Genomic DNA, 17,003 nt, shown 5'->3' on the forward strand with positions numbered 1-17,003 from the left:
ATGTAAGTGCTGGTTCTCAAGTGTACATGTGCCTCTTAGTTACCCTAACAAATTACCTATGTCATTGAGGAATTGTTGGCCCTCCTCAGCTGCAATCTCTTGCACAGTTGGTAGGAACTCTTGAGTCACCTCAGCGATTTGTTTCATCGTCTCTGGCATCTCGTGAATCTGCTGGACATCGTGTGCAATAAGTTCAGCCGTCCCAGGAGTCTGGTGGACCCTTTTCGGAGTCTGATGGGATGCCTTAGCTTTCGGTTGGGCCTTTCCAAGATGTTGAGTCGTCTCCAGAGTCTGTCGATTTTCTGTGGGGATACATTGAAAACAATACTTGAAATTATCTTTACAAGAAATGACATCAATGAATCAAAAGACCAGATTGAACATATTTTATGAAACAGGATACTTAATTACAAGGATAATGATGTGTGATCTTTTGACTTCACCACCATAACTGAAATATCTTCTTAATTTGCAGTGGCATGGCATAAGTCTTATAAATATGAAAGAGGTAATGGTGGCTGGTGCCAGGCCAAGAGGCAGAATACATGTAAGTGCTGGTTCTCAAGTGTACATTTGCCTCTTAGTTACCCTAACAAATTACCTATGTCATTGAGGAATTGTTGGCCCTCCTCAGCTGCAATCTCTTGCACAGTTGGTAGGAACTCTTGAGTCACCTCAGCGATTTGTTTCATCGTCTCTGGCATCTCGTGAATCTGCTGGACATCGTGTGCAATAAGTTCAGCCGTCCCAGGAGTCTGGTGGACCCTTTTCGGAGTCTGATGGGATGCCTTAGCTTTCGGTTGGGCCTTTCCAAGATGTTGAGTCGTCTCCAGAGTCTGTCGATTTTCTGTGGGGATACATTGAAAACAATACTTGAAATTATCTTTACAAGAAATGACATCAATGAATCAAAAGACCAGATTGAACATATTTTATGAAACAGGATACATAATTACAAGGATAATGATGTGTGATCTTTTGACTTCACCACCATAACTGAAATATTTTCTTAATTTGCAGTGGCATGGCATAAGTCTTATCAATATGAAAGAGATAATGGTGGCCGGTGCCAGGCCAAGATGCAGAATACATTTAAGTGCTGGTTCTCAAGTGTGCATGTGCCTCTTAGTTACACTAACAAATTACTTATGTCATTGGGGAATAGTTGGCCCTCCTCAGCTGCAATCTCTTGCACAGTTGGTGGGAACTCTTGAGTCACCTCAGCAAATTTGTTTCATCGTCCCTGGCGTCTCGTGAATCTGCTGGACATCGTGTGCAATCAGTTCAGCCGTCTCAGGAGTCTGGTGGACCCTTTTGGGAGTCTGATGGGATACCTTAGCTTTCGGTTGGGCCTTTCCAAGATGTTGAGTCGTCTCCAGAGTCTGTCGATTTTCTGTGGGGATACATTGAAAACAATACTTGAAATCATCTTTACAAGAAATGACATCAATGAATCCAAAGACCAGATTGAACATATTTTCTGAAACAGGATTTATAATTACAAGGATAATGATGTGTGATCTTTTGACTTCACAACCATAACTGAAATATTTTCTTAATTTGCAGTGGCATGGCATAAGGCTTCTAAATATGAAAGAGGTAATGGTGGCCGGTGCCAGGCCAAGGGGGCAGAATACATGTAAGTGCTGGTTCTCAAGTGTGCATGTGCCTCGTAGTTACCCTAACAAATTACCTATGTCATTGGGGAATAGTTGGCCCTCCTCAGCTGTAATCTCTTGCACAGTTGGTGGGAACCTCAGCGATTTGTTTCATCGTTTCTGGCATCTCATGAATCTGCTGGACATCGTGTGCAATAAGTTCAGCCGTCTCAGGAGTATGGTGGACCCTTTTGGGAGTCTAATGGGATGCCTTAGCTTTCGGTTGGGCCTTTCCAAGATGTTGAGTCGTCTCCAGAGTCTGTCGACTTTCTGTGGGGATACATTAAAAACAATACTTGAAATTATCTCTACAAGAAATGACATCAATGAATCCAAAGACCAGATTGAACATATTTTATGAAACAGGATACTTAATTACAAGGATAATGATGTGTGATCTTTTGACTTCACCACCATAACTGAAATATCTTCTTAATTTGCAGTGGCATGGCATAAGTCTTATAAATATGAAAGAGGTAATGGTGGCTGGTGCCAGGCCAAGAGGCAGAATACATGTAAGTGCTGGTTCTCAAGTGTACATGTGCCTCTTAGTTACCCTAACAAATTACCTATGTCATTGAGGAATTGTTGGCCCTCCTCAGCTGCAATCTCTTGCACAGTTGGTAGGAACTCTTGAGTCACCTCAGCGATTTGTTTCATCGTCTCTGGCATCTCGTGAATCTGCTGGACATCGTGTGCAATAAGTTCAGCCGTCCCAGGAGTCTGGTGGACCCTTTTCGGAGTCTGATGGGATGCCTTAGCTTTCGGTTGGGCCTTTCCAAGATGTTGAGTCGTCTCCAGAGTCTGTCGATTTTCTGTGGGGATACATTGAAAACAATACTTGAAATTATCTTTACAAGAAATGACATCAATGAATCCAAAACCAGATTGAACATATTTTATGAAACAGGATACATAATTACAAGGATAATGATGTGTGATCTTTTGACTTCACCACCATAACTGAAATATTTTCTTAATTTGCAGTGGCATGGCATAAGGCTTATAAATATGAAAGAGGTAATGGTGGCCGGTACCAGGCCAAGAGGCAGAATACATTTAAGTGCTGGTTCTCAAGTGTGCATGTGCCTCTTAGTTACCCTAACAAATTACCTATGTCATTGAGGAATTGTTGGCCCTCCTCAGCTGCAATCTCTTGCACAGTTGGTAGGAACTCTTGAGTCACACCTCAGCGATTTGTTTCATCGTCTCTGGCATCTCGTGAATCTGCTGGACATCGTGTGCAATAAGTTCAGCCGTCTCAGGAGTCTGGTGGACCCTTTTGGGAGTCTGATGGGATGCCTTAGCTTTCAGTTGGGCCTTTCCAAGATGTTGAGTCGTCTCCAGAGTATGTCGACTTTCTGTGGGGATACATTGAAAACAATACTTGAAATTATCTTTACAAGAAATGACATCAATGAATCCAAAGACCAGATTGAACATATTTTATGAAACATGAAACATAATTTCAAGGATAATGATGTGTGATCTTTTGACTTCACAACCATAATTTGAAATATTTTCTTAATTTGCAGTGGCATGGCATAAGGCTTATAAATATGAAATAGGTAATGGTGGCCGTTGCCAGGCCAAGGGGCAGAATACATGTAAGTGCTGGTTTTCAAGTGTGCATGTGCCTCTTAGTTACCCTTATAAATTACCTATGTCATTGGGGAGTTGTTGGCCCTCCTCAGCTGCAATCTGTTGCACAGTTGGTGGGACTTCTTGAGTCACCTCAGCAATTTGTTTCGTCTCTGGCATCTCACGAATCTGCTGGACATCGTGTGCAATAAGTTCAGCCCTCTCAGGAGTCTGGTGGACCCTTTCGGGAGTTTGATGGTTTGTCTCAGAAATCCCTTGCATCTGCATGTCTTGAGCAATGTCAAGCAGTTCCTCAACAATTGATTTGGTGTTGCTGATCCGAACATCATTTCCATCAAATAATATTTGATCTAATTAATATTAAGTACAAGACAATATATATTTTGCAATTATAGCAATTGTTTCAATATGAAGAATCATTGATGTTGCATCAAATGGCTGTGAATCACAATCTTTACAGTGAACTCTGAAAAGTGTAGGCTTTAATTGTGAATCAAACTTTCCCACTTAACAAATTGAACCCCATCAATTTATTTTTCAGAAATGCATTCATAAGGGGTTTTCATCAGTGATATCAGCTAGTTCTTTTATGTTCAGGGACAATCGATCCAATGTTGACAATTCAATATTGCTCCATTAGAAAAGTGAAAGTGAAACTTACTGCAGGATTCCAGTGGCATGGCATAAGACTTATAAATATGAAAGAGGTAATGGTGGCCGGTGCCAGGCCAAGGGAGCAGAATAAATGTAAGTGCTGGTTCTCAAGTGTGCATGTGCCTCTTAGTTACACTAACAAATTACCTATGTCATTGGGGAATAGTTGGCCCTCCTCAGCTGTAATCTCTTGCACAGTTGGTAGGAACTCTTGAGTCACCTCAGCGATTTGTTTCATCGTCTCTGGCATCTCGTGAATCTGCTGGACATCGTGTGCAATAAGTTCAGCCGTCTCAGGAGTCTGGTGGACCCTTTTGGGAGTCTGATGGGATGCCTTAGCATTCGGTTGGGCCTTTCCAAGATGTTGAGTCGTCTCCAGAGTCTGTTGACTTTCTGTGGGGATACATTGAAAACAATTTTACTTTAAATTATCTTTACAAGAAATGACATCAATGAATCCAAAGACCAGATTGAACATATTTTATGAAACAGGATACATAATTACAAGGATATTATGACAATACAATACCCATCCTGCCTATAATTTTTTCATGTATAAACGCTCTGGCAACTTGACTGCCACAGTCGATGCCTCGATAAGTAAACTGTTGTCTGTGGAAGCACTCTATATAGTGTTAAGCTATGATAACTGATACTTAAAGTTAACGGTCAACTTGTATGATCAAGTTCTTGTACTATTTGATAGTGCTTTCAGTAACCTATCTACATATGTGAACTTTTGACTTCACCACCATATTAAGTAAAATACTTTCTTAATTAGCGTGCACATGCATATTCATAACTTTGCAAGATATTGTATATATGGGCAAGTCCAAGAAAAGGTCACCCTAGAAGGCAAAATTTCATCTTTAATTTAAGAAGTTATTTTTGGTGGGGTAAGAAAGCCTGAATGTTGAATTTTAAAATTTCATTAAGAAAAATTTGATAATATGCATATTTATGCTAATTTGGGGCACCTAATTTGCATAATTGTTAAAATGGGCATTACGTATGGGACAATTATATAAACTCATACAAAATGAAAATAAAACTTCTGAGATTTAGTCATAGGTGGGACATGGACCCCCTAACATCTTATTAATTTTGGAGGAAAAAAGTGGTATCATCTAATTAATTATGCAAATTAGATCTTGTCCAAGAATGGAATGTCCCATACGTAACATTTTGAGGATGTTTTTAAGTTATATCTCATAATACAATACTTGCATTGTTGCATCTCTGGGAAGTTCTAATTTATTAAGTATCAAAATGTTATACCACATAAAATTTCAAAAATAGAGTTTACTTTTAATTAAAAGTTCATTTAAAAAATTGTTACGTATAGGACAACATGTTACGTATGGACACAGTGTCGATGGGGAGATTTGTGTACAAAGTGAATGGAGAAAAACAAATTTCAAGAGTGCTGTAAAAAGTGATCATTTACCTTTCCTTTAGTTTTTAAAGACTGATTTGTAATGATTACTCATAAATTAAAGCAATCAAAGTGACAAAATTGTGAAAATGGAGAAATATAAAAGAAATAAAAAAACAAAAGAAATACATTAGAAATTCATAAAACCATGAAGAACAGATAAAAGAAATATTGAAATGGCTAATTTCCCTTTCAGTCATATTAAACATGTCTCAATAGAACATTTTAAAGAAAAAAAAGTCTTTTCCTATTTCCATATTTCAAATTATTTCCATTTTCTGAATTATGGGGAAAATTGTGTACATTCTCTATGGGGACAAAATGTCCCATACATAACTGTCCCATACGCAACATGTCATTAATTAGTTTAATTAGAGTCTGTAATTAGAGGGATTTGGCTTATGGCATGAAACTTGCCTTAGATATACTAGAGTATCGTGACTTCTATCACACTAAGTTACAAGTTGTGAAAGGAAATACTTTCAGAGAATTGTCAACTTGAAAAAAATGTTGTAAAAATTGTATTTTTTCTGCGTCCCATACGTAACGGCACATCTTTTCTTTCTAAAAGGTCAAGGTCATACGTCACCTTTTTTGCATGATTATTCTTCTCCTAGATGTCTACCATCATGAGTGAATTCAATATAATCAAAGTCATTTAACACTATTTTTCAGGTCAATAAAGCCTCTGAAATGTCCCATACGTAACGTGCGCGAATTCTTGGACTTGCCCATATACAAAGAACAATGACCTGTTCAATTTCGGTCACATTATCTTGTGACTACCTACATGTAAATGATTTAAATTGATAAGAAATGTAATGTTTCCCCAAAAGATCAACTCTGGCATTGATTTTATTAGTTTAATTGGATTATTTGTCTAAAAAAACATGTATATCAACACAAAATCACCAAAAACAAATGCGGGACACTATAGTTATTACAAAAATGCACTCAGCAGGTCCATATTGGGCCACGCCCTCCTATAAGATTTTGGGGCTGCACCTTCTCATTTTTTGGCCGATTTCAATAAAAATTGTATCAAACGGCTCAGGAGATGATCAAATAAGCTGGTGCCTTAAGGGATTTGAAACATCGCCCTTTACTTAAGTAACCTTTTCTACATGTGATATTTGTTTAAATTTGCATGTACATATTCATAACTTTGCAAGCTAACAAATTTCCTCCATTAACCCATCACGTCTTTGCACCTCGACAATCCCTTGTAAAACCTATGAGATTACTTAATATTGAAAGCAATTAGTTAAACCACACAATGCCAATCACAAGTGTACATGTAGCAAATGAGGATTTAGGATAAGTCAAATGACTATTCTGCATGACCAATGATGTAAGAGTTGTAACTACTCTTCTAACAAGTTTTATGCTGGACGTCATTGAGGAAGATATTTCATCGAGTGGCAGATATTTTGAGAATACACATGTATGTAGGTGCAACAAATTAAGTCACACGGGGGTTGTTTGATAGTACTGAAAATAACACATAATTTTATGTTAATAACAATAAATGTTATCACATACCAATCTTCCGCTTCTTCCTTTGGCAATATTTGTCCAGCCAAATGGAAGTCCAATCCATCTGTGGGATTTCATACACTGAAAAAGTAGTACGTAACTTAATTAGTATAAATTAGGTTGTACGCTATCAGACAGAATATAATAGGCCTAGATTTCTCTGGTAATGTCATACATCTTAATTACTAGCTACATGAAGTATTCCAGAATTAGAAAACAAAAATTAACATAATGGTGTGCGGAATGCTTGTTGTGATCATTGAAATTGAAACCTTATATACCACAATCTTCATAAAAACATACAAATCAAGAAGCATAAATATTTCAATAGAATAGATTATAACACATATGAGTATATTTAAGAATAGTGGAAGAATCACTGATAAGTTACAAGGAACTTATAAGTTAATGATGCTGAAATTAACACAAAACAACACAATTAAAAAACAAATGAAGTAAGGAAATACAGAACAAATATAACAAAAGTATACAATTGTATCTATATCAGTATTGCATGCACTATTCAGCACGAAATGTATTTTAAAGCTTTGAAGGGTTTTGCAATGCATGGTATTTTGAGGGATCCTATTCAAAATAATGGGGCCCCTACATAGTAGGATTAAAAGTGTTGGGTGAACTTGGGTGAGGTCTGAAAAAAAACTGCAAAATAGTCTTTGAAGAAAAAAGTCTCACTCGCTGATTACAGTGAATGGCACATAGAGAGTATGTAAAACCGAGGAGGGGTCATCGATCAAATCAGATTTCCAATTTTTTTTTTAGTTTACATACGTACACTGTATAATGCCGCCTGACGCAAAGATCAAGATTGCTTTCCTAACGATAAAATGCTCTTCCAAATACATTTTTCACATTGAAACGCTATACATGCATGCCTAGGCCTATTGCATATACACATTATATATATTTTTAATGGTAACTGGTAAATGTGAAAGGTATTAAGTACTAGCCAACACTCTCTGGTATCAAATACTTAGATTATAGGTTGTTTACAATCAGGGTATGGAAGAGTAAAACTCTTTGGAATTTCATGATGTATTAAGTGTATCATTTTCAGTATGAAAATATTAAAATCTTATCTTACAAGATTAAAACCATTTTGCACCTGAAAATGTAGAACTTTCATTCAGATTTCAGATCAAGTTATCAAAATTTGTCATTCACATTCACCCAAAGGAATACTAAATATTATCTTTCTACTTATTAAATGTCCCCAAGTGAAACTTGACCTGGGCTCCGTAACACAAAGGTTTGCGATAAATTGCAAATATGAAAGAACACCCCTGATTGGTCCCTGGTCAGTATTTTAAACTTAATGTGCATGTGACATTGATATCGATTGGTCAGTTCATTTAGCGACTAATCTTTGTGTTACGGAGCCCTGGTTTTGCTCTCATCGGACAAGTCTAGTGCATGGACCAAAAAGTCTTGTAGCCATTAAAATCTAGATTTTACCAGTAAGTTGTATACAAATTACAACACACACACATAAGAATCAGAGGAAGGTCTTTTTGTTTACCCAGGTGTCGCACGTGTAAAACAAAATGGCACTTTTGTAAAATGGCCCTTTTTTAAAATTAATAAAAAGTCAGCGTGAAATCAGATCACTAAGCCAACAAATTATAATATGTTCCTCAAATATCATGTAAAAGTACAACAGAAGGAATATCATCATGAATGCAAGCATGTACATCTAGTCATATGGTTATCAAAATGCATGGATGTACCCAAGTTCCAAATATGCATGCATGCATTTATAGTTTTACAAGAAACTATATAAAATAATGTCAAGTTGACAAATATTGTGTGAACTTACCTTTTCCTTGCTCATCCATGAGTTTTCGATTGTCATTGGAGTCAGACTCATACTCGTTTATTGCTAACTTCTGTTTTGGAGCAAATGGTACCGACACTGCAAGAGTAAAGTACATGTAAAGAAGAAAAGATCGATGGCTATATTATTGACTTATTACCAGAAATTGTCACATTATCAGGTAACGTCTATACAGTTGCTGTACATATGTTGCCCCCCCCCCTTTGTATTTTTAAAATTCTAACTATTCATAATTTCATGTCACCCACCAAAAGTGAGAGATTAAAACATCGTCTCGATTAGCTTCACCGAAGACTTGTGCCCTAGTATGGCCATAAATTTATTTTTCGTCAACAACTAATTTTCTAGCTAGACCTACATCTAGATAAAATTTTTTCTGAAGCAAAATTAGACCCCAACTAAAATTAGACCTCGTCAAGATTAGCAAACCTGATTTAATAAAATTTCTAGAAGTCTACATTTATAAGACTTTTCCAAAACTTAAACTAAATATATAAGTAGATCTATATTTACTAGGGTTACTAGATTTACTTCACAGATCTGGCTAATCTAGGCTTAGTAAAGTATCACTATCAGGCCAACATAAAGATAAAAATTGATGGGCTAGATAAAGATCATTTACATCTGGATTCCGCGTCTAGGATAGATTGACTAGGTTAGCCAATATCTAGATCGACTAGACTCTACAGTGCGTATCAACAAAAGTTTACACTGAATAGAAAAAATCCCGCAAAATAATACATTTGTAAAATCCTTAAGATTTTTCCTTATTTTCACATTGTTACAGATCCATTTAGGCGAATGGCGATATAACTGTCAATAAATATTTCCGCTTGAGTGAGCACCACTTACTTTTGAGAAGTTAGTAAAATATGATTTGCGCAGAACTTTGAAACAGTTATGGGAATAAAAGTAGACCTTAATCATGAAGAACAAGTAACAGTAAATCTTTTCAAAATGAATGAATCTTTTGTTCACTTTTCTTCAAATATTCATCATGTTCACTCCACAATATTTATTTCACATTTTTGCACGTAACAACCACTTTTATGACTTGTTCTCTCATCTACACATTCTCTCCAATCACTCTATTTAATGACTATTGGCAATTCAATGTATGTTTGCAAGTCTATAACAATAAAAGAAACAAACGGAAACAGCATTTAAATTAATACAACCATTTAATAGGAAAAACAGATCAAATAAATATATCATACAAATCTATTTCAATTGTACGGATTAGTTCATCCTGCTGATACAAGGATTAATTTATCTTCATTTTAAAACTACGTTAGGATAAATTTATCTTAATTTCAAGGCTACATGAGGATAAATTTATCCAAATATCAAGGCTACATGAGGATAAATTTATCCTAATTTCAAACCTACATGAGGATAAATTTATCTTAATATCAAGGCTACATGAGGATTAATTTATCCTAACTTCAAGGATACACGAGGATAAATTTATCTTAATTTCAAGACTACTGAGGATAAATTTATCTCAATTTCAAACCTACATTAGGATAAATTTATCTTAATTTCAAGGCTACACGAGGATAAATTTATCCTAATTACAAGGATACACGAGGATAAATTTATCCAAATTACAAGATACACGAGGATAAATTTATCCTAATTTCAAGGCTACACAAGGATACATTTATCCTAATTTCAAGGCTACACGGGGATAAATTTATCCTAATTACAAGGATACACGAGGATTAATTTATCCTAATTACAAGATACACGAGGATAAATTGATCCTAATTTCAAGGCTACACAAGGATACATTTATCCTAATTTCAAGGATACACGAGGATAAATTTATCCTAATTACAAGGATACACGAGGATTAATTTATCTTAATTTCAAGGCTGCATGAGGATAAATTTATCCTAATTACAAGGATACACGAGGATAAAGTCCCTCATCTACACATTCTCTCCAATCACTCTATTTAATGACTATTGGCAATTCAATGTATGTTTGCAAGTCTATAACAATAAAAGAAACAAACGGAAACAGCATTTCAATTAATACAACCATTTAATAGGAAAAACAGATCAAATAAATATATCATACAAATCTATTTCAATTGTACGGATTAGTTCATCCTGCTGATACAAGGATTAATTTATCTTCATTTTAAAACCTACATGAGGATGAATTTATCCTTATTTCAAGGCTACACTAGGATAAATTTATCTTAATTTCAAGACTACATGAGGATAAATTTATCTTAATTTCAAACCTACATGAGGATAAATTTATCCTAATTTCAAACCTACATGAGGATAAATTTATCCTAATATCAAGGCTACATGAGGATAAATTTATCCTAATTTCAAACCTACATGAGGATAAATTTATCTTAATATCAAGGCTACATGAGGATTAATTTATCCTTATTTAAAACCTACATGAGGATAAATTTATCCTAATTTCAAGACTACATGAGGATAAATTCATCTTAAAACCTACATGAGGATAAATTTATCTTAATTTAAAACCTACATGAGGATAAATTTATCTTAATTTGAAGGCTACATGAGGATAAATTTATCCTAATTACAAGGATACACGAGGATAAATTTATCCTAATTACAAGGATACACGAGGATAAATTTATCCTAATTTCAAGGCTACACAAGGATAAATTTATCCTAATTTCAAGGCTACACGAGGATAAATTTATCCTAATTACAAGGATACACGAGGATTAATTTATCTTAATTTCAAGGCTGCATGAGGATAAATTTATCCTAATTACAAGGATACACGAGGATAAATTTATCCTAATTACAAGGATACACGAGGATAAATTTATCCTAATTTCAAGGATAGACGAGGATAAATTTATCCTAATTTCAAGGATACACGAGGATTAATTTATCTTAGTTTCAAGGCTGCATGAGGATAAATTTATCCTAATTTCAAGGTTACATGAGGATAAATTCATCCTAATTTCAAGGCTACATGAGGATAAATTTATCTTAATTTCAAGGCTGGATGAGGATAAATTTATCCTAATTTCAAGGTTACATGAGGATAAATTTATCTTAATTTCAAGGCTACATGAGGATAAATTTATCTTAATTTCAAGGCTGTATGAGGATAAATTTATCCTAATTACAAGGATACACGAGGATAAATTTATCCTAATTACAAGGATACACGAGGATAAATTTATCCTAATTTCAAGGCTACACAAGGATAAATTTATCCTAATTTCAAGGCTACACGAGGATAAATTTATCCTAATTACAAGGATACACGAGGATAAATTTATCTGAATTTCAAAGCTACACCATCACATCATCTACATCAATAACAATGAAAAACAGAAGAAATGAATAAATTATATTTTAAATACTTGAGGTTAAGATTTCGATATTGATTCCCCAACATGGTCTAAGTTCATTGACACTAAATGACCTTTGACCCTGGTCATGTGACCTGAAACTCAGTCAGGATGCTCAGTAATACTTGATTGCCCTTATATCCAAGTTTCATGAACTGGGTCTACACACTTTGTAAGTTATGATGACATTTCAACGAGTGGAACGCCTCTGGCAGTCTCGCCTGCATCGCAATTCGATATAGCAGCAGTCTTCCTTTGAAAATAGCTAATGAATAGTTATTCACAGAAGAAAACACCAAAATTATATAAAAACACTATGTCCATTGACCCAAAATGACATTTGACCATGATCATGTGACATAAGACATGTGCAAAACAATCATTCATACTTGATTACCCTTCTGTCGATGTTTCATGAGCTAGATACATAAATTTCCTAAGTTATGATGCCAATTCAACACATATTCCCAAACGGCCAGAGTTCATCAACCCTATCTAGGCCGGGGTATTTTGGGAGTTCATATGGCCGGGGGGGGGCCTTCCAGGCCCCCCCCCCCTAAGATCTCGGCCGTCGACCGCGTGATTGCGCCGAAAATTGTCATGCGGGTTGCCTGGGACATAATCTACAAGATTGTATAGTAATTTATTTCATGCGAAACGCTATTAAGTGATTATGCTAATTTATGCGTAATTAGTATGCGAAATCATACTTTTTCCTCTAACTCCCTAAATAAAGCTCCAAATGTACTAATTTTTGGTATAGAAACTCTTTGTGGTGTTTCTAACAATTGTACATGAAGAAAATTGCGATATCAAATTATTTTCTTATTCATTTCATTGTTTTTTGCAAATTCTTATGTATTTCTTTGTTTTTTGACCTTTTGTTTTTCATTGTTTTTTCAAAGAAATTTGTTGGGGACTCTTCTGTGATCATAAAAAGCATAAAATAAATACATTTAGACCAGCAAAACTAAAAATAATCATACATTTATGAATTTTGGTTGAAAACACAATTTGCATTGACTTTGTACACGAAATCACGTTTTTGAGCAATTTTCGGTCTGACATGCATTTACATAATGTTGCGTAATTTCGGAACCACGTACCCGGGTGACGCAAAGTTGGTCTCAAAAGTTGCGCAAGACTTGAAAGTAAAAAGTCAGCGAGCGGCGCGGTCAAAAAATTTCGCACGGCGAAAATATTGCGCAATTTGTTGAGGGGGGGGGGCCTCCGAGGCCCCCCCAGCCTAGATAGGGTTAACCCTAAAAAGACTGGGGGGTGATTCAGCCCCCCCCCCTCAACATTTTTCGCGATAAATCCGCCGCGCGAAATTTTTTGACCGCGTCGCTCGCTGACATTTTACTTTCAAGTCTCGCGCAACTTTTGAGACCAAAATTGTGACCCCCGGGTACGCGGTTCCAAAATTACTCAAAAACGTGAATTTGTGTACAAATCCAATGTAAATAGTGTTTTTAGCCAAAATTCATAAATATATCATTATTTTTCCTCTTACCGCTTAAAATCAATTAATTTTATCTTTTTTATGGTAGTAATAAAGTCCCTGACAATTTCCATTGAAAAAACAATAAGAAACAAAAAGTAAAAAAACAAAGAAATACATAAGAAATTTAGAAAACAATAAAATACATAAGAAAATAAATGTGATTTTGAAATTTTTTAAAAATCAATTTGATCAGATGCCTATCTAGAATATGTGAAACAAAAATTAGCATTTCAGGGGCATTATTTTATTAATTAGAGCAAACTTATGATTTTACGCATAAATTAGCAAAATTAATGAGACATGAGATTTTTGCGGAATTTGATGTTATAGTTTTGTAGATAATGCCATGGGTAACGCGTGTGCCAATTTTCGTCGCGATCGCGCGATCGACGGCCGAGATCATCAGGGGGGGGGGCTGAATCAGCCCCCCCCCCCAGTTTTCTTAGGCATTGAAATAGCCCAGTCTATTTAGGGTTAACCTTTGAATGACCTTTGATCTTGGCCATGTTCCTGGAACACACACAAAGTTTCATGAATTAGATCCATAGACTTTTAACCCTAAATAGACTTGGCTATTTCGACGCCTAAGAAGACGGGGGAGGCTCATCCAGCCCCCCTTATGATCTCAGCCGCCGAACGCGCGATCGGAATGCAAATTAGCACGCGCATTACCCATGGCATTATCTACAAAACTATAATATCAAATTCTGGCAAAAATCTCACTGCTCATTAATTATGCTAATTCAAAATCATAAGTTTGCTCTAATTAATAAAATAATTCCCCTAAAATTCTAATTTTTGTTTCATAGACTCTAGATAGGCATCTGATCAAATTTATTTTTCAAAAAATTCAACATCACATTTATTTTCTTATGTATTTTTTTATATATGTCTTATTATATATATATATATATATATATATATATATATATTCTATTGTTTTCTAAATTTCTTATGTATTTTTTGGTTTTTCGACTTTTTATTTTTTATTGTTTCGTCAATGGAAATTATCGGGGACTTCATTTTGACCATAAACAAGATAAAATTAATTGATTTTAAGCAGTTAGAGGAAAAATAATGATACATTTTATGAATTTTGGGCTAAAAACATTATTTGCATTGGATTTGTACACAAATTCACGTTTTAAGTAATTTTGGGCCTGCATGCACTTACGAAATCTTGCGTAATTTCGGAACCGCGTTCCCGGGGGTCACAATTTTGGTCTCAAAAGTTGCACGAGACTTGAAAGTAAAAAGTCAGCGAACGACGTGGTCAAAAAATTTCGAGTGAGGGATTTATCGCGAAAAATGTCGAGGGGTGAATCAGCCCCCCGTCTTCTTAGGATGATGGCAATTCCTCCTATACCCCCAATATGGCCAAAGTTTGTTGACCCTAAGTGACCTTTGACCTTGGTCATGTGACCTGAAACTCACACATAATATTCAGGGATACACGGTTGCTCTTATGTCCAAGTTTCATTAACTAGATCTATAAAGTTTTAAAGTTATGATAATTCCTCAAATAACCCCAACATGGCCATAGTTTGACCCTAAGTGACCTTTGACCTTAATCATGTGACCTGAAACTCAAGGAAGATCTTCAGTAATACACTATTACCCTTATGTCTAAGTTTTATGACCTAGGTCAAGTTATGACATTTCAAAAAATGGACCTTGGTTAAAATTTCGATATCAATTCCCCCAACATGATCTACTTTCATTGACCCTTAAAGGTAAATGCTAGTTTTGGTAACGATATCAAAATGAGTTCGTACAGAATCCAATGAAATGACCACCAAAGTGTCTGTTTGTATAGATAAAACGCATGTGCCAAAGAATTCTGGAAGAAATTGTGTAATTGCTGAGAAATCAGCAAATAAGCACAGGAATCGGGTAGGGCGTCGGGCCCGACGCCCTAAGCAATAATTATACATTGTCCCACGTGGGCTTATCTGTGTTGGGGATCTTCGGTGTGAACATTTTTCAGCATAGATTTCAAGATTTCACAAAGTTCAGTTAATGTAACTGTACCAGATCTAGATCCTCGATGATATACTGACAATTAAGCCTTGTTTTACAGACTTTCTCATGAAATCAGTGTTTACTGCAACTACTGGAATTTCTCTTTAACCCTATCTAGGCTGGGGTATTTTGGGAGTTCATATGGCCGGGGGGGGGCTCCCAGGCCCCCCCCCCCTTGAGATCTCGGCCGTCGACCGCACGCAGGTTGTCTAGGATATAATCTACAAAATTGTATAGCAATTTATTTCATGTGAGTTGTTATTACGTAATCATGCTAATTTATGCGTAATTAGTATGCGAAATCTTACTTTTTCCTCGAATTCCATAAATAAAGCTCCAAATGTTCTAATTTTTGGCATAGAAACTCTTTGTGATGTTCTTAGCAAATGTACATGAAAAGAATTTGATATCAGATCAATTTCTTATGTATTATGTTTTTTGCAATTTCTTATGTATTTCTCTGTTTTTTGGACCCTTTTTTTCATTGTTTTTTCAATGAAATTCATTGGGGACTCTTCTACGATCATAAACAGCATAAAATACATACATTTAGGCCAGCAAAACTAAAATTAATCCTACATTTATGATTTTTTGGTTGAAAACACAATATACATTAACTTTGTACACGAAATCATGTTTTTGAGCAATTTTTGGTCTGACATGCACTTACAGAACCGTGAACCCGGATGACGCCAAATTGGTCTCAAAAGTTGCGCAAGACTTAAAAGTAAAAAGTCAGCGAGCAGCACTGTCAAAAACTTTTGTGCGGTGAAAATATTGCGCGACTCGTCGAGGGAGGGGGCCTCCGAGGGCCCCCCCCCCCGGCCTAGATAGGGTTAAAGGACAAGTCCACCCAACAAAAACTTGATTTGAATAAAAAGAGAAAAATTCAACAAGCAAAACACTGAAAACTTCATCAAATTCGGATCCCTCGACATTTTTCACGATAAATCCGCCGCACAAAATTTTTTGACCGCGTGGCTCACTGACTTTTTACTTTCAAGTTTCACGCAACTTTTGAGACCAAAATTGTGACCCCGCGTACACGGTCCTGGAATTAGGCAACATTTTGTTAAGTGCATGCAGACCCAAAATTACTCAAAAAACGTGAATTTGTGTACAAATCCAATGCAAATAGTGTTTTAAGCCAAATTCATAAATATATCATTATTTTTCCTTTTACTGCTTAAAATGAATCAATTTCATCTTTTTTATGGTCAAAATAACGTCCCCGAAAATTTCCATTGAAAAAACAATAAAAAACAAAAAGTCGAAAAACAAAGAAATACATAAGAAATTTAGAAAACAATAGAATACATAAGAAAATAAATGTGATGTTGAAATTTTTTTAAAATAAATTTGATCAGATGCCTATC

The 17,003-nt window shown here is 35.5% G+C and overlaps 1 protein-coding gene across 1 annotated transcript in view; it reads right to left on the reverse strand.

The window, feature by feature from the left end:
* LOC121406634 overlaps nucleotides 1-8,834 on the reverse strand; it is a 29,748-nt gene extending 20,914 nt beyond the window's left edge. Inside the window, exons 1-6 of the mRNA XM_041597641.1 lie at nucleotides 8,720-8,834; nucleotides 4,062-4,307; nucleotides 3,320-3,610; nucleotides 2,228-2,473; nucleotides 602-847; nucleotides 57-302 (exon numbers count right to left, since the gene is read on the reverse strand). Coding sequence (XP_041453575.1) covers nucleotides 57-302; nucleotides 602-847; nucleotides 2,228-2,473; nucleotides 3,320-3,610; nucleotides 4,062-4,307; nucleotides 8,720-8,834 — 1,390 coding nt within the window. The remainder of the gene's footprint in view (nucleotides 1-56; nucleotides 303-601; nucleotides 848-2,227; nucleotides 2,474-3,319; nucleotides 3,611-4,061; nucleotides 4,308-8,719) is intronic.
* Between the last annotated feature and the right edge of the window lie 8,169 nt (nucleotides 8,835-17,003).

The sequence above is a fragment of the Lytechinus variegatus genome, chromosome 1, assembly GCF_018143015.1.
Source record: "Lytechinus variegatus isolate NC3 chromosome 1, Lvar_3.0, whole genome shotgun sequence".
NCBI classification, from domain to species: domain Eukaryota; kingdom Metazoa; phylum Echinodermata; class Echinoidea; order Temnopleuroida; family Toxopneustidae; genus Lytechinus; species Lytechinus variegatus.